The 24539-nt window shown below is 42.8% G+C and overlaps 1 protein-coding gene across 35 annotated transcripts in view; it reads left to right on the forward strand.

Moving 5' to 3' along the window:
* The window catches only part of ADGRL3 (adhesion G protein-coupled receptor L3), an 804652-nt gene that overhangs the window by 546533 nt on the left and 233580 nt on the right, over positions 1-24539 (forward strand). For 34 of the 35 annotated variants that reach the window (XM_074950298.1, XM_074950299.1, XM_074950303.1 and 31 more), the window contains one exon: positions 8407-8487. The exons of the other annotated variant lie outside the window; for it this stretch is intronic. In XM_074950298.1, coding sequence (XP_074806399.1) covers positions 8407-8487 — 81 coding nt within the window. The remainder of the gene's footprint in view (positions 1-8406; positions 8488-24539) is intronic. 35 annotated transcript variants of the gene reach the window in all.

Raw genomic sequence — 24539 nt, forward strand, 5'->3', positions numbered from 1 at the left:
CCTTAGAGACTAACAAATTTATTTGAGCATAAGCTTTCGTGAGCTACAGCTCACTTCATCGCATGCAACGAACAATAAATTGGTTAGTCTCTAAGGTGCCACAAGTACTCCTTTTCTTTTTGCGGATACAGACTAACATGGCTGCTACTCTGAAACCTGGCATTTAATATAGTGTCTCAGGAAATCTTTCTCACAATTGATTCAAATTGGCTTGTCCAGGAGCATGTCACATGGATTGAAAACTAGTCACATGGGCTGAAAACAAAGCCGCAGGGACCAGTGTTAGATTCAGTGCTATTTAACTTCTTATTAATGATCTGGGAGAGGTGGCAAACAGTCTAAATTAAATTCACAAATGATGCTAAATTGGGAGGTGTTAGAAACGTCAGTGGGGAGTGAAGTAATACAAAAGAGTGGTTAGGAATATGAGCATTAAATTAAATAAAATTCCACTTTCAGAAATGCAAGCTAGCATACCTCAGAAAGTGAGACAAATATCATAGGTGACCAGTGGGAAGGTGAAATATGATGCCAAAAATAGACCTAGATACAACTGAACAAGCGTTTGCTGTCTGATATAATGTCATCAAAGTGAGGTGCAATGCTCACCTAATACATAGAGGCAACATGTAGCAGAATAAGAAATAAAATTTCTCCAGTCCGGTGGATAGAACACTGGACTTGGGCTGAAAGCCCGTGTTCAGTTTCTGGTTCTACCACAAGCTTCCTGCGTGACCTTGCCCATGTTAATTAATCTGCTGTGTTATCTGAAGTTGGAAATAATGCTTCCCTACCTGCCATGGGTGTTGTGAGGATAGAATCCATTAATGACTGGTGGAGCTTAGATACTACGGTAATGAGGGATAGATAAATACCTTAGCTAAACAGATGAAAATTTCATAAGGAAAACACACCTGAAATAGCTTAGTTCTGGCCATCTCTTCTCTAGAAACTAGAGGGAGTTCAGAGAAGAGTGACAGAGCAGACAGTCTTCCTGACTGACAACTGATAGATTGGGAAGCAGTCTCCAAAGGGAATTCCCACCATTTGAAATATTTAAAGGGACACTATCAACTTGAAATTTAATTTTTGTTTTCTTTGTTTAACAGTTAAAAGTAGTCTCTAATAACTACACCTGCTCCTAAATTCCCTGCCCTTTGTGTGTTTTTTCAATCACATTTTTTATGTTGCTCTCTGAAAGAGTCACACACACAAGATGGGGAGAAGTTGCCCATTCAGGAATAACAGTGAAACTGCTAGTACATGGAATGATGCCACGTGCCCAGAGTGAACGAAGGGGACAAAAATAGAGAACTGTATATTTTTATTTTTTTTGCTCCACTCTCTTTCAGCTACACTAACCATAATGTCAACCCCAACCATTCAAAAATCATGAGCCAGGCCCTCTAAAACCAAGAGGTTGGCTTTAAGAATCATGAGCTTTTCGAAAAAAAATTTTTTTTTCTTTATTTGCCTCCTGTTTTGTTTTGTTTTTGTTGTTTTATCCTTAAGACTTTGTTTTCCATCTTGTCTCTACAACCATGCAGGCTAAAATCTTTTTTTTTTTTTTTAATTTCTGAGTTTCCCTCATAATCACATGACTCCAGAAGCCAAGGCTTTCCAAAAGGATGCCAAATATTTCAAGCCCTGTGATAGAATCATGGGAGTTGGCTACACTAACAGTGGGAGATAAGCATTGTCACACTGTTCGTATTATTTTTTTAGGTAGATTGTGTTTAACTAGATAGATTAGATAAATTAATGTTTGTTGTATCTGCAGTTTCTGCTGGTCCCTAAAATTGTCAATAGTGTTTTGTACTTTATGAACCAGCCAACGGAGCAGAGTCTGGAGGTGGCCTGTTGTGGCACTTGACAAAATGGATGTCTTTCGGCCCGTCTGATGTTTTTGTACAGTGTTGTCTCTAAAATTCACTGCACAGCCACTGAGCTTATTTTTCACGTGTCAGACCTGAAAACAAACGGCACATCCTGTATTCTGTAGCACGCGTGCACACACACACACTCCATTTGTGCACCTGCCCGCCTGTAATTCATCCTGGCTCTCAAGCCTTCCTCTCATTCACTCTCAGTATTCATTGACATCATAAAGTCCAATTAGGCTTAATGAGTTACATTCTCCCAGCTTCTATCAATGACCATCACTTTTACCGCTACCCTTAAACAAAAGAAGGTTGGGTGGTGTGCCTCCTTCATTTTAATCTCTCCCCGTGTTCCTGTTGCTGTCAGTGGGGAGAAGCCCATCAGTGACCTTTGATCTGCAATCACTGACTTCATTTCCTGAGTAAGTGAAGCATGCAGCTGCTTTGATGCTCCCTCAGACATTGCTAATGTGGCGGAGGAGAACAATGACAAATGAGATGAAGGGGGAGGGAGAGGGAAAAAGAAACCCGAATGAAGAGATTAGATACAAAATTGGCAACTTTATCATTCGTTTCCTCTGATGATTACATTTGATTGCTGCTTACATTTTTACCTGAGAACCAGCTTCAGAAACACCAGATGGTTATAGACAGAATGGGATTTGAAGAGGGCAATGCAAGCTGTTATAATTCTAGGCATGTCCAACTTTTCATCAGCAAAAGAGACATCGTGACCTCTGGTATTCCATCAGTAGCAGAGACTTTACTTTTGGGGTTTTTTTTTTGTTTTTTTAATGAGAAATTGGGTCATTTGTTTAAAGAGGTTCATCTGTTTTTTGAATTCTCAAAATACTTTGGAAAATGTCTGCCTTACTTCTCAAGCAGTGTTTGCCTCACACAGCCATGGTTCCCACTAGGGCTGCCAATGTCTAATCACACAAACCCAAACATCCTTCCCCTCCCCCTTTCCCAAGGCCCCACCCATGCCCCACCCCTTCTCTGAAGCCCCACCCCCCACTCACTCCATCCCCACTCCCTCCAGGTTGGGGCAGGGGTTGGAGTGCGGGAAGGGGTGAGGGTTGTGGGCTCCGGGAGAGAGTTTGGGTGTGGGAGGGGGCTCAGGGCTGGGGCAGGGAGTTGGGGTGCAGAAGGGGTTGCAGGCTCTGGGAGGGTGTTTGGGTGCGGGAGGGGGTTAGGGTGACCAGGTGTCCAGTTTTCAACCAGAACATCCAGTCAAAAAGGGACCCTGGTGGCTCTGTTCAGCACCGCCAACGAGGCCATTAAAAGTCCTGTCGGTGGTGCTGTGGGGCTAAGGCAGGCTAGTCCCCGGTCTGCAGGAGTGGGATTCCACCCCTGAACGTGAGCAGACCTTTGAGTTGGCTCTGCATGTTGTTTCCTGTCTGAGAATGGGGCATCTGCCAACCAGAAATGTGGTAGGTTGGTCTCACCTTGTCACAGCCAGGCAGACTACAATAATGGCATCTTGTCAGACGTCTGGTGGAGCTGAGAGTGGTAGAACACACTGTCTGGAGGTTAGTGTATAATTCAAGCAGCCACTAATAATATGAGTGGCCAAATTCAGCTCTGTGATCACAAGCTCAGTGTGGCGGCTGTGCTTCCCGACAACAGAGCAGTGTTCAGCTGACATAAACACCTGGGCCAATACAGACGGCAGGAGGACTGCTCCCCAGGAGTTTGCCAATCATTTTCCTATCAAGGTTCCTATAATTTTCCCAGCAAGAGATCTTAATTTTCAGGTGTTCCAGGTGAGGCTGGTAAGCCAAGCTATCGTTAAGTTTTACTCCCAAGTATGTGCCACCTGGATGGAATAGCAGTAGCTATCTTTGGATATGGATCAAGATGGTTTAATTGGCAAGACAATTGATTAGGTAGAAAGCAGTTGTCACACTGAGAATTAGTCTCCATTGCTGGAAGTGGTCAAAGTAGCCGTGTCATGGCTGAGGTTCTCTTCACTCCTATGGAAGTTGTTTCCAGTGTCAGCAATACTGATGTCAGCATAGCAATACTCTTTGACCTGCATTTTTAGAAGGTTGTATGTGTATAAATTGAACAAAAGGGGGCGAAACTGACACTTATGGAAGCCCATTGTGGAGTCATAAAAGGTGACTGAATTTTTCCATGACTCACAGGATGACGTTTCAATCGCAAATCATTTCGTGGATGAACCGTACCATCAGCCTACAAGAATGACTTGCATCAACTTGGCACTCCGCCCAACATGCCACATGGTGTTGTAGGCTGTTGTCAGAGCGATGAGGACAGCACCAACTTTCTTCCCTGTCTCAGATGTGTTTTCTATCTCTTGAGTCAGACAAAGTACCTGATCTTGGGTGCACCGTCCCCTCCTGAATCCAGTCTGATCTTAAGGCAGCTGGGGATTGACTCCCTCATTAATCCACGTCAGGATTTGGCTATCTATCGGTTTATAGGTAACACTGTTTGGAGCTGTCAGTAGTTTCCATGGCTTTTGCCATGCTGCATTCCTGGGTGCCATGATTCAGAAACCGAAGAAACCAGCTTTTGGTGATTGGCTGAAAGTGAGAAACAATGTTGTGCATGTTTTCTAGACCAGGAGCATTGTTAGGCTGCAGTTGATGTATAGCCAGGTCAGGCTCTTGATCAGTAAAAGGAGCTATCCGGTTTATGTCCACATTCTCAACAGCCACCATTTTAACTGTGTGGATGAAAACTGTCTCAACTAGGACTCTGCCATGGGCCATCAGATGGGATGCAATGGCGTTTGCCGTGACTGCATGTTCCCTCTTGCCTAGACTGGAATCTCCATCCATTCTCTTAATAGTTTGCCAGGCTTTGGTGTCTGAAATATGTGAAATTCAATTTGTAAATACCCCCTCCCCCAGCCCCCATCTCTCTTGTCTGGTTTGATGTAGAAGGTGAAAAAGGTCTCTATTTTTATCAAAAACCTCCTGGTCATTCTTGGTATATTTAAATTCCTCATATAGTCTGGTTGTATCACATGACCATCCATGAATTTATTGTTGATGAAGTCCTCAAGAAATAGATTTCTTTGACGTGTCCACAACTTTGTCACAAAAAGCTTGGCAGATGGCACTGACGGTGTTCTGAATATCTGATTTTGAGTCTTTACCCACAAGAGACTCCAAATGAGACTGGATCAGATCCCACCTTGATTTCAGAAATTCCACCAACATTGCTGGAGGCTATTTGTAGTTGAAATTTGCATCAGGATGAATTTGTTTAGCATCAGATTCCAGCTATTGGATCTTTTTAATGCTTTTATAATTTTTACTTCCTCTTCCAGTACTTCCTCAGGATTTGGGTCCGTTGTGATCAGGGATGGCTGATGCTGGGTTTGGGGAAACTTATCCAGCATTTTACATTCATGACAACCTGAGAATGTTGTCCAGTGGTAGAAAAGGCAACATCAGAGAAAAATCTGAGTCCATTCAACTTTTGCTATGGAAAGTGGGTGGTTGCTTAGGTCATAGTCGACTATCAATGCCCAGTCCTCTAGCCTTATTCCAGCCACACATCATCAAGGAATCTCCAGTAGGAATGGTGTGAATTAAAATTGCCACAGTAGACTGAAGGTCCTGAGAAAGTGATGACAGGAGTGGGCCAGATGGCAGGTGGAGGATTGTAGATGTTGATAAAAAGAGTTGGGTCCATCACTTTTATAGACTGCTGTTCAATGTCATGATTTGGACCTGATGGTGAGACTAGAGTGATGGAATGACTCCATAATGTAGGGTGCCATCCTGTGCTGGAGGGGAGACACAGCAGCAAAGCCAGGAATTGATAGTTAGGTGGCAGCGTTAGAGTGTGTTTCCTGAAGCAAGATGACATGTGCTTCATGTTCTACAATCAACTAGAGAAGGATACCCCTCTTGGCCACTGAGATGCCAATGCTATTGAGGGCAGCAGCTTGAGAGCCGACCCCAGTGCTAGGATTTCTGATGCTGGCCATAAAAGGGAGCACATTGGAGGATGATTCTTTTCAGCTGTATTTCTCTTTCTCTTTTGACCATGAGAACTTGAGCTCCAATTGCATATTTTATCTACTTTTGTTTTGTTTTTTGCTACTGATGGGGACGGGAGTGTGCCACATGAAGGTAGTAGAGACTTGCTTGAAGTAAACACCAAATACTGCCAGGGTTACAGTATTTGCAATAAAATTGCAAAATTTGGCCACACTGTATGAGGACTGAACTAACAAAAAGATGGCATGATTGAAGACATCAGGAGTAGAAAATGACAGCTTTTTCTGACAGAGACCTCATAGATCTGAAAGGAGAAAACAGTTTAGAACAGCTGATGAATTAACTTTTAACCATATGTACAGAGAGAGAGAGAGGACTGTTTTACTCATTTACAAAAAAGATTGGGTCAGATCTTCCACTGGTATAAATCAGCATGACTCTGTTTAGCTCCATGAAGCAACATCAATTCACATCAGAAGAGGATCTGGACTGGTATATGGAAGATGAAGGGAATAAAATAGATTACAAGATATTAACATTCAGAGTGGAATCCTGGCCCGCTTTAAAGTGATGGAAGTTTTCCCCCTGACTTCAACTGGGCCAGTATATTACCCTTCAAATCTAGCATAGGATCATAGGGTGAAATCCTGGTTATAATGAAATCAATTCCCAAACTCCCATTTACTTCGATAGGGCCAGAAGGAAACATTGTGATTGTCGAGTCTGTTGTACATAACACAAGCCAAATGACTTCCCTGAAATAACTAGAGCATATCTAGCATATCCCTCAACTAGAGCATATCTTGTAGAAAAATATCCACTCTTGATTTAAAAATCGCTAGTGATGGAAAAACCACAATCCTTGATAAATTGTTCCAGTAATTACCCTCACAGTTAAAAAATTGGGCCTTTTTACCACTCTGAATGTGTCTCAAATTCCAGCCATTGGATCTTTTAAAAGTTCTTATAATTTTTACTTCCTTTTCCAGTGCTTCCCTGGGGTTTGGGTCCATGACCTCTGGCACCATAAGTGAGAGCCATACCTCTAAGTCATTAAGGCTTTGATCCTGCAGTGGATCTACACCAAACTGGAGGGAGACCAATGAATTAATGTCTATTGCATGACTGAACAGTTATCAGATGGTGACTTCTGTTCACTGTTGACATTGAATGGGATATGAACATGCAAATGAGAAGTGAAAGGCCTCTTAATGTGTTATCAAACATATATTTGCATGAAGCACATTTCCCATGATAAAGCACTTAAAAGCAAATGTGGAGTTTATGACTTGCCAACAGATTTTAAAGCTGAATAATATACAATTATTGCAGTGGCTAATAACGCAAATTATCTGAGTCAGTCTCAGTGCATAGCAGTAAATATATCCCATTCATGCAGGCACTCTTTTTTTCCATTTAATGTTTTACACCTCTGACGAGATGTTTTCAGTATATTGCATACACCAGCATGGTGCACTCTCCGTATTCTTGGATGCCATTGTGAAGAACCCTGAAGACTGTACCAATTCTCCACTGTCTATGAGGCTAGCTTGAAAACTGCTTGGAGCAACAACAGCAACTGTCAACAGGGAGCCATATTAATTATTTGGAATGTGCCTCATAAGAGGAATCAACTGTTTTTATTACAGCATGAATATTACTTGAAACAGGAAGGTTATTCTAGCTGTTATCATAATCTATGTATCATTAACTTTCCTTGTTTAGAAAAAGAGATTAACAACCCAGAAAATTGTTATAGTAAATAGATGAATTATAGCATGTTTTTATTATAAATAAAAGTTTCTCAATATAAGCAGTTACCTAGTGATCCTTTGGAGAAGAATGAAGTCTTTAACAACTAAAGAACTGCATTGTAAGGTTGACGATTAAACAGCTTTCATTCACGTGAAAGTGACTGTAATTCTGCACACCAAACTTTACATCTACTGCAGACCAAATGTCAAACAACTATTTGTGGTGATTTACACCATACTTTCAGTAACAGCTCTTGTAGGCATGAAGTGCAAAGATTGCTATAACCTGGAACTGCTCATTTTCCATTTCGAGTCAGGTTAACAGAATGAATGTTCTTTCCCCCCCTCAAGTTTGAAATACAGAATCTGCAAACGAAACAGGATATGAGGCCCCATAAGTGAATGCAATGCAAAATTCACTATGAAACTGCAACTAGCCTTCTCTATAACAGGTCATATTGGATCCCAGGAGAAACGTGGTGATGATCAAGCATGTGGAGCCTTCACTATGAGTGGCAATGGGAGATATGGCTAAATTTAAACATACAATAATATCTGTTTGGAGGAAGCAAATTGTTTTTGATATACATACTAAGAGGTCAAATGTCCTCCATAAGGTTAATCTTCATCATTGATTTCTATGTGCGAGAAAAATACCTGATAAAGTAGAATGTGTTTGAGCCTGTTTTTGGTCATGTTTTAAGCGTGTGGTGTGATGTACGTGTTGAACTAAAATCCTTACAGATCTGAATGAAACAGTAGACACTGAAACCCTTGATTTGTCCACAGGGCAGGCACACCATGGGCAGGTTTCCTACATTGCTCCACCAATTCATCTTGATTCAGACCCGGAGAGACCGCCTTCAAAGGGTGAGTCCGTGACACAATCTGTGTCTATGTATATGGTCAGATAGCCATAGGTATGAATGTATTTTATTTGTTTATGCAGAAGAACCTCCATGAAGAGAGTTACGGTGTGCCATCCAGTGGCACTCACTGGGGCAAATTAATTCCATTGACTTAAATAGAGTTACACCAACCATAGATTTGGCTCATGCTCTCCATTTCTTGTGTAGATTTGAGATTACTGTGTTATCCCAGGGCCGTGTAGTTCTCCCATACAGTACAATATGCATTTGTGCTGGAGAACTGTCACCCTTAATCCTCGCACAACGCTACCTCCCTCCCTGATTCCACTGCATAGCCAGTTTTGGTGGGGACTCTTTCTGCACTCTGGTGCGAGCAGAGGTGGTAAAGGATCAGGGGGATCTGATGGATCTGCAGCTACTCAAGGGTGGTGAGGCTGCACCAATGATATAGAGTGACTCCATTTCACAGCTTGATTTGCAGAATTCTCCTCCCATCTCATCAACTCCTGCAAAGTAGAGTACGTTTTTGGCCTTGGCTTGGGAAAGCAGATTTGCCCCTAAAAGATGTACTCAGATGGTTTGCAGAGTTCTTAGATTTTTTCTGTGCTTGTTTGGGCTCAGTCTGTATGTGTTCAGATATGAGAGCTCTAAGATACCAAGTCAACTGTATTTGGCTGCATCGTAGTAAGATCTGTAAGTTAAAACCAAAGATGGATATGGAGAAATCTCTTGCTGAGCCAGGGGAATGCATAGGAATATTTACTTTAAAAGTAGGGTGCTACATTTTGGGGTGGAGAGTAACATTTGATCAGGGAGCGAGCGATGATGATCTATAGACGAAAGAAGAAACTAAGAAACTAATCGCCACCTAGAAAATTGTTTAGGAATCCCTTTAAATACATTTGAGTAGTTAAGAAATTTATGGAGATGAATTTCCTTATAGGCAGCTTATTCCATAACTACCTACTGCAGTATAATTTGCAGCTTCCTCAGAAGTAATTTGTACTGATGAGTGCTTGAGACAAGGCATGGCACCAGGACCTCGGATCTGATCCAGTATGGGAATTCCTGTCACATAACTATACAACATGTGTAATTTCACATGCAGACGTGTGTTTCTCTGAGTGCACCATGTTTAAAATGCAACACGCAAGTGCAAGGTTGAGTACACTAACATGTGACCATGTGGGTAGGACCTGTTCCTAAATTGCCTCAGCCAGTGCACTCCATTAGCACAGAGGGGCGTGCTAGATATTCAAAGGGATGGTTCAGCAGAAAGACACAAATGGCAGGCGGTTGCTGTGTCTCTGCGCTGACTCAGCTCGTTGATTACTATCACGTCGGGACTTTCTTCTTCCCCTGTCAGATTGTTCTTATTTGTTGGTGCTAAACAGTGTTTTCAATGCTTCAAAAACATGGGGGCAAATCAGTCCCTGCCCCCAAAAGCTCACACTCTAAGGCTCTGATCCTGCAACTAACGCAGCACGGGTGGACTGCTGGGCCCATGAGGTGCCCTATTGTCATCAGTGTCTGTGGGAGCTCAGTAAAGTCATAGGGCAGGTTTGGATACCTTTACCCCAGCAGATTAGTATTCTACTCTGTGAGTAGTCCCATCAGTGCTACTTGGTGTGAGTAAGTATATCAGAATCTGACCTTGAAAGGCTTCTTTTGCCTTACCCATCCATTGCCCCCAGTTTTTGAAGATTGAGAAAGTCTCAGCATGTGCATGGGCCCTGAAACATATCCTTGTCCCTAAAAGTTACCCCTGAACTTTGCAGCCTAAATTCAAGCATACTCTATGTGCAGTGCTGCCCCATTGAAGTCCATGAGAATTTTGCCATTCATATCAATGGGGCCAGGATTTCACCCTCGAAATGTAAGGCTTCTGCTGTCTTTCACTGTGAATGTGAGTGCATGCTTATGCAGTGCAGCAGTAAAGATCACAAACAACTGATTGAGTCTGACTATATATGTAAGCAGTTTCTTCGTTTTTCCTGCTTGGAGAACGCAGTTCCATTCCCAACAGGTAGGACATGATGGTCAGTGACCTGTTCTACATCTCTCACCAAAGCTGATCTTTCTCATGGAAGAAAGTGGACTGCTTCCAAAACAGGTGGGCTGATTATCAAAAATCCCATAAGGCTTTAAGAAAAGGAGTACTTGTGGCACCTTAGAGACTAACAAATTTATTTGAGCTTAAGCTTTCGTGAGCTACAGCTCACTTCATTGGATGCATGTAGTGGAAAATACAGTGGGGAGATTTTATATACACAGAGAACATGAAACAATGGGTGTTACCATACACACTGTAACAAGAGTGATCGGGTAAGGTGAGCTATTACCAGCAGGAGAGTGGGGTGTGTGTGTGTGTGTGTGTGTGTGTGTGAAACCTTTTGTAGTGATATTCAAGGTGGGCTATTTCTAGCAGTTGACAAGAACGTGTGAGGAACAGTGGTGGGGGGAATAACATGGGGAAATAGGTTTACTTTGTCTAATGACACATCCACTCCCAGTCTTTATTCAAGCCTAAGTTAATTGTATCCAGTTTGCAAATTAATTCCAATTCAGCAGTCTCTCGTTGGAGTCTGTTTTTGAAGTTTTTTTGTTGAAGAATTGCCACTTTTAGGTCTGTAATCGAGTGACCAAAGAGATTGAAGTGTTCTCCGACTGGTTCTTGAATGTTATAATTCTTGACGTCTGATTTGTGTCCATTTGTTCTTTTATGTAGAGACTGTCCAGTTTGGCCAATGTACAAACTTAGGCTTGAATAAAGACTGGGAGTGGATGTGTCATTACACAAAGTAAACCTATTTCCCCATGTTATTCGCCCGCCCCGCCACTGTTCCTCACACGTTCTTGTCAACTGCTGGAAATGGCCCACCTTGATTATCACTAAAAAAGGTTTCACCCGGCCTCCCCCTCCCCCGCTCTCCTGCTGGTAATAGCTCACCTTCCCTGACCACTCTTGTTACAGTGTGTATGGTAACACCCATTGTTTCATGTTCTCTGCGTATATAAAATCTCCCCACTGTATTTTCCACTACATGCATCCGATGAAGTGAGCTGTAGCTCACGAAAGCTTATGCTCAAATAAACTGGTTAGTCTCTAAGGTGCCACAAGTACTCCCTTTCTTTTTGCGGATACAGACGAACACGGCTACTGCTCTGAAACCTGTCATATGGCTTTAAACCCCTGGTTCAGTCTCTGTCACTTCCCCATCGGAGTTTGTCTTTAGTCCAGACTGTCTTTATAGTCTCGATCTTCAGCTGTTTCTCCACTGCCTCCAAACGGTGGTTGTAACCTTTAAGATCTCTCAAAATCTTTTTGTCAACCATGTGCCCTGTTTTAACAGAGGACTCCAGCAAGGCAGATGATGTCTCAGGTTGGGCAACTGAAACACCCAGCCTCTCTTTGCTTTCTCTGATGTCAGCTGTGGTGATTCAGAACTTATATACAATAGCTGCACTTAAATCATCGCCATAGCTTGCTGCAGAAGATCAAGAGGGACTAGGTCAGCAGCAGCCAAAGATGGTGCTGTCATGGGCTTAGCCACTGATGCAACAGCACTGGGCCTATAATAGTCGTCTGCAATTTGCTTTCAGGAGGGCATAACTCATCCCCTAGTCTAGGTCCAGAATGACACATCCACATGCTGACGAGAGTCAGATCAGCTGAGAGACTGGCAATAGCAGGAAATGGCGCACACCCAACACACTGCTATAATCGTGCCTCCCTAGCATGGCCTCCACTGAGCCCCAGTAAAAAGATTTTCAAGTAATACTTGCACAAAGATCCATGGTACATTATTTACTTGTGTGGCACTTCTCATAGAACTGCCCGGTAACTCTGATTGCATAGGTGATTAACGCTGGTGGGATTCAGTGGGGATGATTGCACCTCGTGTTGTGCTGTCCAGGGCAGGGGTCCAAAGGGGTCTGTGAGGCTCCTCTGTATCATTCTGTTATGGGGAGGGGGCTCAGAAACCCAGGTGATGTGCTCACTGTAGGAAGCTAGGCAGATGGGGAGTGAGGCTCTTCGCCGCTGAAGAAGAGGCTGTGGTTCTGCCCTCAGTCACCATTGTTGGGGTTCCCCCAAACCTCTTCCACTCTGTTGCCCAAGAACTTGGTTTGGCTCCAGTCTCAAGACTCAAGTTCCTTTATTTGGCAGAGAGCTAAGTTATGGTGAGTTGATCAGATTCAAGCGTAGGGGGGCGGATACAGGGTATACCACACATCCAAAGTTACACAGCAAGCCTCTTCCTTTTTATACATTTACACATCACATTGTATTTACTATACACTGCGTCACATGCTTTGGGGTTGGCTTGGGCACTTAGTAGGAACCAATCCCTGTGCAGCATGCTCACCCCATGCACTGTCCATGTACGACTTACTTTTATCTAATCTTACATTCCAGGCTTATCTTATCCACTGTTATCTTGTCCATTGGCAATGGTTCACTGGGGGTCCCCCCTTCTCTTAACTAGTGCAGACATTCTGTTCCCAGCCTGCTGATCCATTGACCTCTCTCATCCTGCCTCCCAAGAAACGAGGCCTCACCCATCTCCAGTTATTCATGTCAAGCCAGGCCTACATTGCACTGCTTATGTTTTTCTTTTCTATATTAGCATACATTTCATTTGCATCATATTCCTGTCCTTCTGTGCTTTCTTTTTTTTAAGTTCACTACCCAGCAACACATTCCCAAGACCACAGTAGTTGTAATCATTTGAATCACTGTTAATGCAAGGCTCAAAGTACAAAATGGGGTGCAAGTTTACCTCCTCTGCTATAGGCCACCTGGGTGTAATCTCACACGATAAACTTGCTCTGCCTTTAAAACATCCTGTAATTTTAATTTTGCTTTTATTTTAATCACATTATAAACCAAAACTGGTACAAAATATAAAATCCTTTAATCACCGAAGGAAATTTAGTTGTGGAACAGAACATAGGCCAATTACAGTAACGTTTGCTGGGTCCATACCAGAAGTGGTCCTCTTCAGCAGCCACACAATATAGGCTAGCAGCATAGAATCATAGAATAGACCTCAGGAGGTCATCTAGTCCAACCCCCTGCTCAAAGCAGGACCAATCCCCAATTAAATCATCCCAGCCAGGGCTTTGTCAAGCCTGACCTTAAAAACTTCTAAGGAGGAGATTCCACCACCTCCCTAGGTAGCGCATTCCAGTGTTTCACCACCCTCCTAGTGAAAAAGTTTTTCCTAATATCCAACCTAAATCTCCCCCACTGCAACTTGAGACCATTATTCCTTGTTCTGTCAGCATCTTAGGCTTTGAGATGATTCCTAGAATCGTAAGTTTTAAGGCCAGAAGGGACCACTGTGATCATCTAGTCTGACCTTCTGTGTAACACAGGCCAGAGACCTGCTGTAACTTACTGATAAAAAAGGTTGGGTATTATCACTATCACTTCCCTCTCTCCTCCTCCTCTTCCTCCTGCTCCCACCACACCACGTTTCTTTGACACTGTTATTCTCTTTGGCCTCTGCTGCTTTACCTCCTGCTACTGTTTTGGCTGCCTTAATTTCACCTCCATGTTACCTCAGCACTTAATTAACCACTGGGTACAGGTTGCTATTGCATTTAGAGCATTAAGAGCATGGTTGCAGTTTTAACTTTTATCACACTGCAAGTAAAGAAAGCTGGACAACAAAAATAAAATCCTTCTGATTTTGCATATGTAAGCAAAAATAAATTGTACGTTTTGAATGCGGTTGCTGCTGTGATTATATTCAATTGCTACTTTCAGCTGACAGATTTATTTGTAACTATCTTTTTTAATTGTTTTTATTTTATCACTGGTGACGTTTACCTATATTATTGATGTATGCAATGAAGTTTTCCAACCCTTCACTTTACTGAATAGAGTGTAAACTCCAGTAGTTTACTAGCACATTAGTGTCACCATACATTAGAAGGTAATTACCTCGAGCCACCGCTCTATATAGAAACATAGTAATGGCACTGCAAATCATTTAATAAAAATAAGGTCCTAGATCATCATTCACTTTTAAAGTTATTTCTCCTTCCACACCCCCCATTAATTAGAAAATATGGTTTTCAGTTAGTTTCATATATGAAGCACCTGTAATAATTATTTTTACATCTACCGTTAGTAAAACAAGTGGGACTATGTTGCAGTTATTTTTATGTGATTGTTTATATATGTTAATATGCAAATTAATTCCAGAGGTAGCTGAGGCAGTTTTCTCTATAGCTGAGACCTAGAACTGCTAGAAATAAGTGCACTGGTCTGTTGGTTCAGACGTAGCGTTCCAACAACTGTGGCTTTGTCTTATTCTTTATGCATGGTCCTGAACTTGTTAACTGTCTGGACTGAGGGCTCATGTGTAAAGATAAGGGAAACTCTGTTTACTCTTTTGAGTTTTAGTTCCTGTCCTCGAGAGATAGCTGTTAGTCTTTCATTTTTAAGAAGCCTCTTTCATTCACTCAGACAGTTCCTTCGTTCTGAGCATTACATGTTAATCACTAATTTGTGACATCAAACCCTTTCTGGATCCCCAGGTTGTGATCTCATAAACTAAGGATTATAACCTACATTACAAAAATGGTTTGATTGTTTCTGACGATAGTAAAGAAGTTCAAAGATAAGTGGGACTCTGGTGTCCTGGCTTCAAAGGAAGTTTTACAGAATTCATGTGTATAGCAATAACTGAACTGTAGCGTTTGGACTAAAATTCCACCAGGCACTAAAATACAATGAATGAACTGAATTAAACTCACCGAATCCACATACTAAAGCGATTTATAAAGCTTTATAGAAGCAGATTTTTCTCTATACTTGGAATTATTTTAAGCATAAAATATATTCCTGGCATTAAAGCTAGACAGACAAAGGCAGTAACCTACATTGCTGAGATACTGTTCTGCAGAATGTTCCTTTGGGTGAAGGCTGTGGGGGGATGGGTGGCTCAGGGGGATTGTTAAAGTTGAACTGAAATTGTGTCAAAACATATTAATACACAAGTCAAACTTACTTATGAGTCCCGGTTTTACAAAGGAATGATAGGTAAGTTGAATAGAGGGGATATTCTGTGGGCTCACCCTCTTTCTGTGAAGATTTCTCCAGGCAGCCATCCAGTTTAGACCTCCAGTCAGATCCTTGGTCTCTTCTTTGAACCTTAATCTGTTTCTTTAAAAGTGGAAGACATAATGGAGCTTATAGACCTGCAGAGTATGGGAGGAGAGGCAAACCAAGGTCGAGGAGCAATGGCCCCCGTTGCCCCACAGCAGATGATGACCCTAGACATATTCACTTTTGGTCACAAGATGCTGAGAGATTCACTCCCCCGTCACTCTCTGGTGTCTCCTCTACCCCCACTCCATATTTATTGCCCTGTGGGAGGGATGCTGGTGAGAATCCCACAGGCTTTATTGTTGGCAGCCAGATCATAACCATGTTTCCCACGTTTTTTCATTTTCCGTGATTGAGCTGCACCACAATAGCCGCCCCCTTGGCAGAGAGTGCTCTTTATTCTTTAGGCTATTCTCTTGTTTCTTTCTGAGGCCCTTTCTTTATCTTTCCTCCAGCCTCCCTTTAGTTAGTTATGGCCATAGCTTACTGACTGCCTAAGAAGGCCTCTGTATCATCGCCTACCTTGTATATGGGGAATTTCTTGGAATGGGGAGCAGTACCTGGAGAAGGACTTAGGGCTACTTGATTGATCCAGCTTACTCTTTTCCAGCTCTAAGCGCTTCAGCTCCATTTCCAAGCGCTTTACCTCCGCTTCCACCTCCAAGCGCTTCATCTCTAGGAAGAAATTCCTTTCTTCCGCCGTTAGAACTTGGCCTGGGTTAAGGGCATCTCTCCATCCTGGCACCTGGATCTCGGGTGGGGGAGGGCTGACCCTTCCCTTCTGGGAAGTCTCTGATCTCCCACCCCGTCCCTGGATTTCTGTCATGGAGCTGGATGTCTGGGCTTGATCTGGGTCTGTTTTCTCCTTGACGTGCTGCTTTGGGAAGACTGGTTTCTCTAGGGTTTCAGTGCCCGACCGCAACCTCATGAACAGCTCTAGCCTAGCTATTTCGTTGCCATGAAGCTAGAAAAAGAAATAAACTGCTTGTTGGACTCGCTGGCTTTGCAGGCTGAACCCTTTGCATGCTTGTTCTCCCTCAGGCAGAAAAGAAAAGAAAAAAACCCCTCCCTGGCTTTTCAGGCTTCCAAAAGGAAAAAAATGTGTCCTTTTAAAATCCTGAGGTCTGTGTTTCTGGTTCCGAATGATCCCACTGCTCTGCCACCATGTCAAGGCTGATTCCCCACTCTGGCACTTTGAGTGCAGAAGGTGGGGTCCTGCAAGGACTCTGAAAATCAATACTGGCCACTCTGGGCTTGTATTAAACTCCCAAGGTTACAGCTTTTCTCTGACCTTGGATGGGTAGATGCTGCCACCACCCAAGTGCAAAAACCCCTTTGAGAACCCAGGAAGGCGCACTTGGGAATTCCTTCCTGTGGGGTACCCTCAAGCCCTTTCACCCTCCCTCCTGGGAAGAGCTGAGAAAGAAAACAAAGGAAATCAGCTGTTGCCACCAGCTAATTAAACAATATATGCACAAACCTCTTAGGACACAAAAATCCAATCCTGTTCTTAAAAATAGGTCAATTTTATTAAAAACAAAAAGAAAGAAAATACATTTGGAACTTAGGCTTTTTGCTAGATTTAAAAAACAACAATTACAAGGATTAAGCATCAAGATAGCTTCTTGAGGTCCAGCTCAAAGGTTACAAGCAAAACAAAAGCACCTGGGGTTAGCACAGAGGAGTCCACAAGCCATAAAGAAATAAAAGAGAGAAACCTCATTGCGTTTTCCTAGACATTTCCTGATCTACTTACATACCTGGGGTTTCAGATGAGTGGTTTCTAGGTATGATCTGGTGATTTTCATACCTGGCCCAAAACTTTTTACAGCGTAGTTCCAGCCCTGCCTCTGCTCTCCGGGAGAACAACCAGACAGACAAAAGGAAGTTTTTTTCCCAATTTTAAAAAGTTCTAGCCTTCCCCTTGGCCCTTTTGGTCAGGTGCCCAATCCCTTCCTTTCACTTATGCGGGGAGACTTTTTAACCCTTTACAGGTAAAGCAAGTAGAGAACAACTACCAAGAGGGATTTATAGCTAACTGGCTGGCTTGGTGTCCATAAAAAGGAGCTTACCCCTGCCTTCATTTATCACAGCTGTTCAATGAGAAGCCTTTCACTGCCAGTGAGGAAGGCCAGCTTTGCAGTTGGTGTGAGCGTAGTGAGATGATGGGAAAAATCTTCACAAGTCAGATGGCTGTTTTACTGAACTTCTCTCTTCTTCGCTGTGGCCAGTGTTTTTTAAAGCATTCCACACCCACAATCAGAGCCAGCTCTTCACAAAAGCTTAGCAGGCTGGAAGCGGAGTTCTTCTGAAAATGTGGTCATAAGTGGTACAGAGGGTGCTGCTGGGTGCTGAGCCCTTTTGAAAAGTCTGACCCTTGTGTAAGTGCCTAAATGGGAGGGGAACTCTTGTGAAAAATCCGTCTCCAAGTGTGGATGCTGAGCACCTGAAAATCTAGTCCTGAGCTTTTATGAAAATCTGGATGCATGATCCAGTTTCTGCCCTGGTGGACACCCGACATGCCCACACTGAAACCGGTTTGCCTGAGTTTGGCCCATACCAGAATGTTTTATTTATTTTAAAAAATAAGCATAGCAAGTGAATATTAGTGACTTGGACTTGTATAAACAAATCTCCAGGAAGCTTTTCAGGAAGCCTGCAGTGTTTCTGTTTGTTTTAATGAATGCAGTCCAGTCTACACCCATAGTCACACGCTGTTAGTTGCGTGCCTTTCACTTTTTTTTTTAATGCTGTTGAACTGTTGCACTTACTTCCTTCGAATATGTGTTTCCATTTGAGAGGGGCACCGCAGGGCATTGCTGTTTATTTATAAGATAACAGTGTTCTCTCTAGCAGAAAGCATGAGCTAACAGACTTTATCAAGCAGGCACGCTAAATCCAGCATGCAGATGGAAAGTGGTGTAACCCTGTATTTACACTTGAAAATATTGATGGAACTAAGAAAAACATCATTTCACTTTGAGATTTTAACTCCTTTTAAACAACATATTTTCCTATTGTCCTTGCTTAAAAAGGGATTTTTGTATATATTTACACCAATTAATCTTCGCATTGTAAGGGAGTTCTCCCTCGGAGATCAGCATGTAGTCTAATTTAAGATCCCTAAAAATTTTATTCTTTATAAGTTGCCTTGAGCTGTAATATTATGTGCTAAGCTTAAAAGAGACATAGACTTCTACCCCAGTGATTTTCTTTACTAGAGTGCTTCATTTTACACTTTACTGAACTGTGCACCGTGACATCATCGATGGAACTTTTCATTCTCCCACCTGACACTGGCAACAGCTGGAGATTGGAACCATTCATGATGACATACACTCAAGCAGCACTAATCTAAAGTGAATGTCCTATTAAAAACCCAAACAAACAAACAAACAAAAATCTGTTAACTAATCCACGGTGGAAGAAGAATGCCATTCTATATACAACACGAGCCCCTTCTCAAACAATCCTATCACATCCCCCACCCCCAGACTAATTTTTTGGCCAAACTTTCTTGTGGAATATTTATAGGGCAAATAACTGTTTTAAATGAGCAGATGGGGGAGGCAGAAGTCAAGCTGTTAAATTAATAAACATGTGTGGTACTTCATCAGTAAAGGAGCCCATTTTGGCATTTTTTCCAGATGATTTGTATGGCCTATCACCATTGCACCTGGTGCAGGGACAATAAATGGGCACTTAATAACCAAACAACGTGCAAACTCCTTCCATTATAACTTCATTATGTCAGAAATAATTGTCTATAACTAGATGTCAAATACATAATTTATGTCTGGCTCCCTTGTGGAATAGTGGCCACATGAATGAATGGCCCCATTAATGGGAAGGAGCTTTTACCGTAACTTTCTCTCTCCTGGTACCTGGTCCATTTTGTCATCTGGTATTAATTCTGAACTGATTCAGTGCTGCAAAAAAGGCCTGTTATATTTATATTTGTGTAACCAGAGAAAAGGGCACATAAATCATACATGAGATCAAATTTCAGGTCCAACGATTTCCATGGCGTACATCTGTTTTAAAAAGAATAGTACATGTCTGTGGTAATTTTATGGCGAAGCGTAAATGGCCTTCCTTGTACCCCTTTTTGAGACATTAAAAAGGTTCCTGGCTTAGAATGTTAGTGAACACTTCCTTTGGGAGGCTTCTGATGTGATCAAAGAAGAGCTTAGCTACTGGAAAGGCTTCATCTGTCACGGCAGCCATTTTAATCATCAGCCACATTTTGCTTCTTTGCTTCTATTATGTTAGGCTACACCTACTGGTAGAAGTGCACAGTGACATGAGTGTTGACATATGTTGTCAACACTGGAAAAATTAAGGGCTTTTTGTTGTTGTTCATTTAGAAGATCCCTTTTAATGTACATGCAAGCTCCATTGGTAGGCATTTAAGGGCCTGATTTTGCAAGCCTGGCTTGTGTTAAGTATTATGTATTCACATGGGTGGGTAGCTCCAGTGGTTTCTCTCCTGTCAGCCTCCCACAAGGGACTGTAGATTGTGAAGTGTTTAGGAGACAAGTTGCTGTGTACCCTACTTTTTATTTCAGGGTTAAACGGGAGCTGTTGGATGCTGAACTCTTCTGAAATCTGACCAGTCAAGCAGTGATCTGAGCGTTGTTTGGCAAAGGTCTGGAGGTGCAGGTTGAGTCAAAGGGCCATGAATATAGCCTGTGCTGTCAGAGGAGACCCTGTCCCGTGTCTTGATTATTTTTAGAACCCTCATACACACTATATTCTAATGGGTCTTCCTTTCTGCTGCGCTGAATCAGCATCACCTGGGAGAGGGGGCTACTCCATGGGGCTGTGCTGCTTTAAAAAATGCACTAGCCGATACCGTCCAATGTAGGACAGGCATCCTCGCAGCAGCAGGTAGGGAAGGGAGAGCGACGGGGAACAGAGGAATTTGGCATTTAAGCATTCTAACACGGTGGTGAGTAGGCATGTGTTCTGTTTCCTTCTTGCCAGTTGAACTGAAGTGCTGAATTCCCTCCAGTTCCTTGTGCCACTGTTCCACTGGTCTGTTGAATTAGCATCGCAAGCAGCAGTCTTCTTCTCAGTGAGACAGGGAAGAGAGGTGGACAAAGGACTCTGCAGAGTGGCAGATGTTCAGCAGTGATGCTAAGAGAAACTTTCCTGTTAGTGAAAAGGTGCAGGCCTCATCCTGCTGTCCTTACTGAAAACATCCTTTGGCAAAATTCTCTTTGAAATCAATGGAAGTTTTGCCTGAGTAAGTCTGGAGCAAAGACTGCAGGATATGGGCCTTTGGAGACCACGGAGTACAGGAGAAGAAAGGAGACAGGAGATGAGGGTAGAGAAAAGAAAGGGGAGAGACAGATGAGTAAATAAGTCACTCACTTCTGTCCCCATTCCTCTTCTGCTGTTCCTCTTTTCATTTTGCCATGCTCCACTCATTCCTTTCTTCTCAGAACTCACTCATCCATCTGTGGACGGAGATGTCTCCTCCTGGTCCTGCTTTCATGCAGAGAAAAACTGGCTGGTCTTTTGGTATTTTGGGAGATTTTGCAATCTATAGTGAAAGTGAGAGAGAACATTTTCATATGCTATCTCTTTGTATTCTTCTTTGTATTCAACCAAAGCCCCATAAGCATTTAACCTTGACATAGAACTTTATTAACAGTTCATTTGAGCCTGTACATGGCAGTCACAAATGTGTAAGCAACCCATTGGCCAATGTTTCTTGGGATAACTATTGCTTTAGGCTGGGTTTACTTATGACTGTCTGTTGTATGAGCCTCACCTGTTGACTGTTTTATACAACTGCATTAGCCTCAGTCTCAGTGAAGTCCGTTTGCTGTCTTGGACATGGAAAAAGGAAGGGATCATGGATATCTGCTAACGGAACAGTGGCTAAAATATGAAACAATGAGGAAGATCTAGATTAAGGGCCCAGTCTAGATTTTTTTTAAACTGGAATCTAGACTATCCTTTGGGTTAGAACTTTAATGGTAGAGTGCATCCAGATCCCGGTTTCTGGGCAGAACGGTTGTACAGTAGAACCTCGGAGTTATGGACACCTCGGGAATGGAGGTTGTCAGTAACTCTTAAATGTTCGGAACTCTGAACAAAGCGCAGTTTGGGCTTCAGATCCAGCAGCTGATGCTCCAGGCCAGGTTTCAGCAGCAGCTGAGCGCCTTACTCCGCGCCATGAGTTTGCAAGCTTGTCCCCCTCCCGGCAGGTAGGGTGTGTGTGTGTGTGTGTGTGTGTGTATGTGAAAACAGTGTGTCCCACGGATGGGGAGGAAACCAGCACGTCCCTCTCCTGGCAAGGGGAGGAGGGAGGAGTGAAAGCTGCACAGACCCCAGCCCTGGTCCTGCTCTGCTGGCTCTGGCTGCCTTGGGCTGGCAGTCCCAGCACCTTCACCTCCTAGCTAGCTGTAAGTGGCTGCCCTGTGAGTGAGGGTGGGGGTGGGGACAGGTAGCTCAGATGTGCCTGCACCTTTAAGATGCAATACAGGCACAATACAGTATTTTTATTTATTTATTTTTTTTTGGTCTCTGCTGCTGCCTGATTGGTTACTTCCAGTTTCACCTGGTGTCCATTTGACCGGTCAGTCCGTAACTGTGGTGTTCGTATCTTTGAGGTTCTGCTGTACTTATTAGTGACCTGCAGTTACGAAGTTACAGCAAACCTTCTTTTTCAAGGTTTATTTTTTAACACGGTAATTAATGTAGCGGTTGGTTGTAGCTTACCTTGTAGGAAACAAGAAATCTGTTTGTCCCTCTTTATGCCATAATGATTATAAGGGTAATAGTTATTTTAGTCATCTTAATTTTTTTTATTATTATTTGATGGATGAAAAAAGTCTACAGTTAACAAGGATTGTAATGTCAGCTGCCTTTTAACAAGCCTTGCAATGTCAGCTAACTTTTTAGCAGAGTTAATGAACGTTTCCCACTGTCTCTGTGAAATGGTTTTAGGATTAGCTCATGATTGAGATGTACATATTTAGCTAATGAAATATAAATGCCTTCTGAATCTTTGATTTATCATTCAAAATCCATGATATGGGTCTTACGTTAGGAGAAATATTGCGGTCCTTTCTGTTTTGGGGGTCTCCTCCTGGAAAAATTTTGTTTGTACCCTTCCTCAGTTACAGCAAGTATGGTGTGACTTAGGTAACAAGAAAAAGCTGCTAGGACATTCATTTTGGATAGACTTTCTTACTAATGCAGACCACTTCCTAGTAAAGACAGCTTCCCCTAAAAAAGAGTTTTAAGTGGCTAAACTCTTCAGGAAAGGGACTGCCTTTTCATTCTGTGTTTGTACAGTGCCTTGCACAGTGGGGTCCTGATCCATCCTTGAGATTCCTAGGCACCATGGTAACATAAATCATAAATTCATCCCTCGTCTAATTACATTGAAGTCCAGGGATAAATTTGGCCCAGTAGCATTAATGAACTAATGTCTCCCTGGTATCAATAGTAGAAAAATAAGTGAACAAGTGACTCAGAATTACCATGTGCCTAGGTCATGCCAACTAGGTCACCAGTTAGTGAGTATCTAGCCTCATTGACGAGATGTCAGAGAGGTTAATAAAGTGCAGTGGCACTCTTTAGCATAGTCCATCTGTCTTTCTGTGCTTCATACAGTTTAGATGTATCTTAATGGTTGATGAGCTGGTTTAATGTGTTCTAATTGGAGCTCATCAGATTTAGCCATGATGTGATCACACACTGAAGAGTTATTAAAATCAACTTCCCATGTGCCTTTGCAAGAAAATGTGTGAGGCACACGTTTCTTGTTACTGCTGTCATCTGGTACTGTGCTGCATCGAAACAGAAAACGTGCTCATTAGGTGGCTCCTCAAGAAGCCTCCCCATGTGATTTAACTTTTCATCTGTGAGTAAACAGAGCTTTAAAGCCAGGCAGCTGGTGTTTGTCTTGAATCAAATCAAAAAATGATTTGAGAGGAGAAGGACAGATATTCACTGGAGCATCAGGGAGACAGTTGCCTCTGAAATGTTCCCTCTTTGAGCCCAGCTCTTTGGCTGTTGAGGTTTTCACTCTTACCTTCATCTGTTGTTGAGGAGAGGGAAATTCTAGCAGTTTGGCATAATAGATTCAGGGGGAGATTGCCTTTTGGGAGTAGAGTGCCTAACTGCTGTAGGCCCTTTTGAAAATCCCATCCTTAATAAACATTTGTTCAATAAGGATACACAGATTGATCGATGTTATGGAGCCTTGGTCATGGCTCCATAGTTAAGGCTGTTACCTGGTTCCCATCACAGACCAAAACACGGGTGGTCAGACCTCGTGGTCAGAGCAGTGGGCGGCCAGGCCTATGGCTCAGAACTGGAGTCAGGAACTAGGAGTTAGAGCCAAGGGCCAAACCTGAAGTCTGGAACCGATCAGGGGAGCAGGGCTAGGAACAAGACCATCACATGAGCAATTGCAGGTACACGGTTATGTGTTGAGCACCTAATTTGCCTAATGTTGCTGCTGAGCTTAAGACCATGCAGGCTGGTTCTTCCACCCAACTGGGTGGTCTGGCCAATCAGGTGATTCTGCTGCAAGCCAGCTGTGATTCAGCTGTGGGTCCTCTGTTGCTCGCTAGGGAGGTGGAGCTAGCTGGTCCTAGGCTCAGGTGCCAGTCCTGATTCCTGACAGTTCTATTATATGCGTCTCTTGTCATTTTGTCTGGGAAAATTGATTTGGCTTGATAATGACTGTATTTACTCAGAAGACATGTGAGTCCCTCTTCCTCAGAAATGGCTTGTGAGCGCCTTCACATTAGCCATGTAGTTATATCTGCTTGAAAACCAGTGTGAAGGCTGCATTTGAAGAAACAGGTATGTTGCTCGACAGAGGTATTAGCAATGGTTGAATGTAATTGTAGTGATTCTGTGCATGTAGGCATGTTGGAGTGTGGCTGACAGTGTGAGTTTAGGTT

The sequence above is a fragment of the Natator depressus genome, chromosome 4 (assembly GCF_965152275.1).
Source record: "Natator depressus isolate rNatDep1 chromosome 4, rNatDep2.hap1, whole genome shotgun sequence".
In the NCBI taxonomy this organism is placed as follows: Eukaryota; Metazoa; Chordata; order Testudines; family Cheloniidae; genus Natator; species Natator depressus.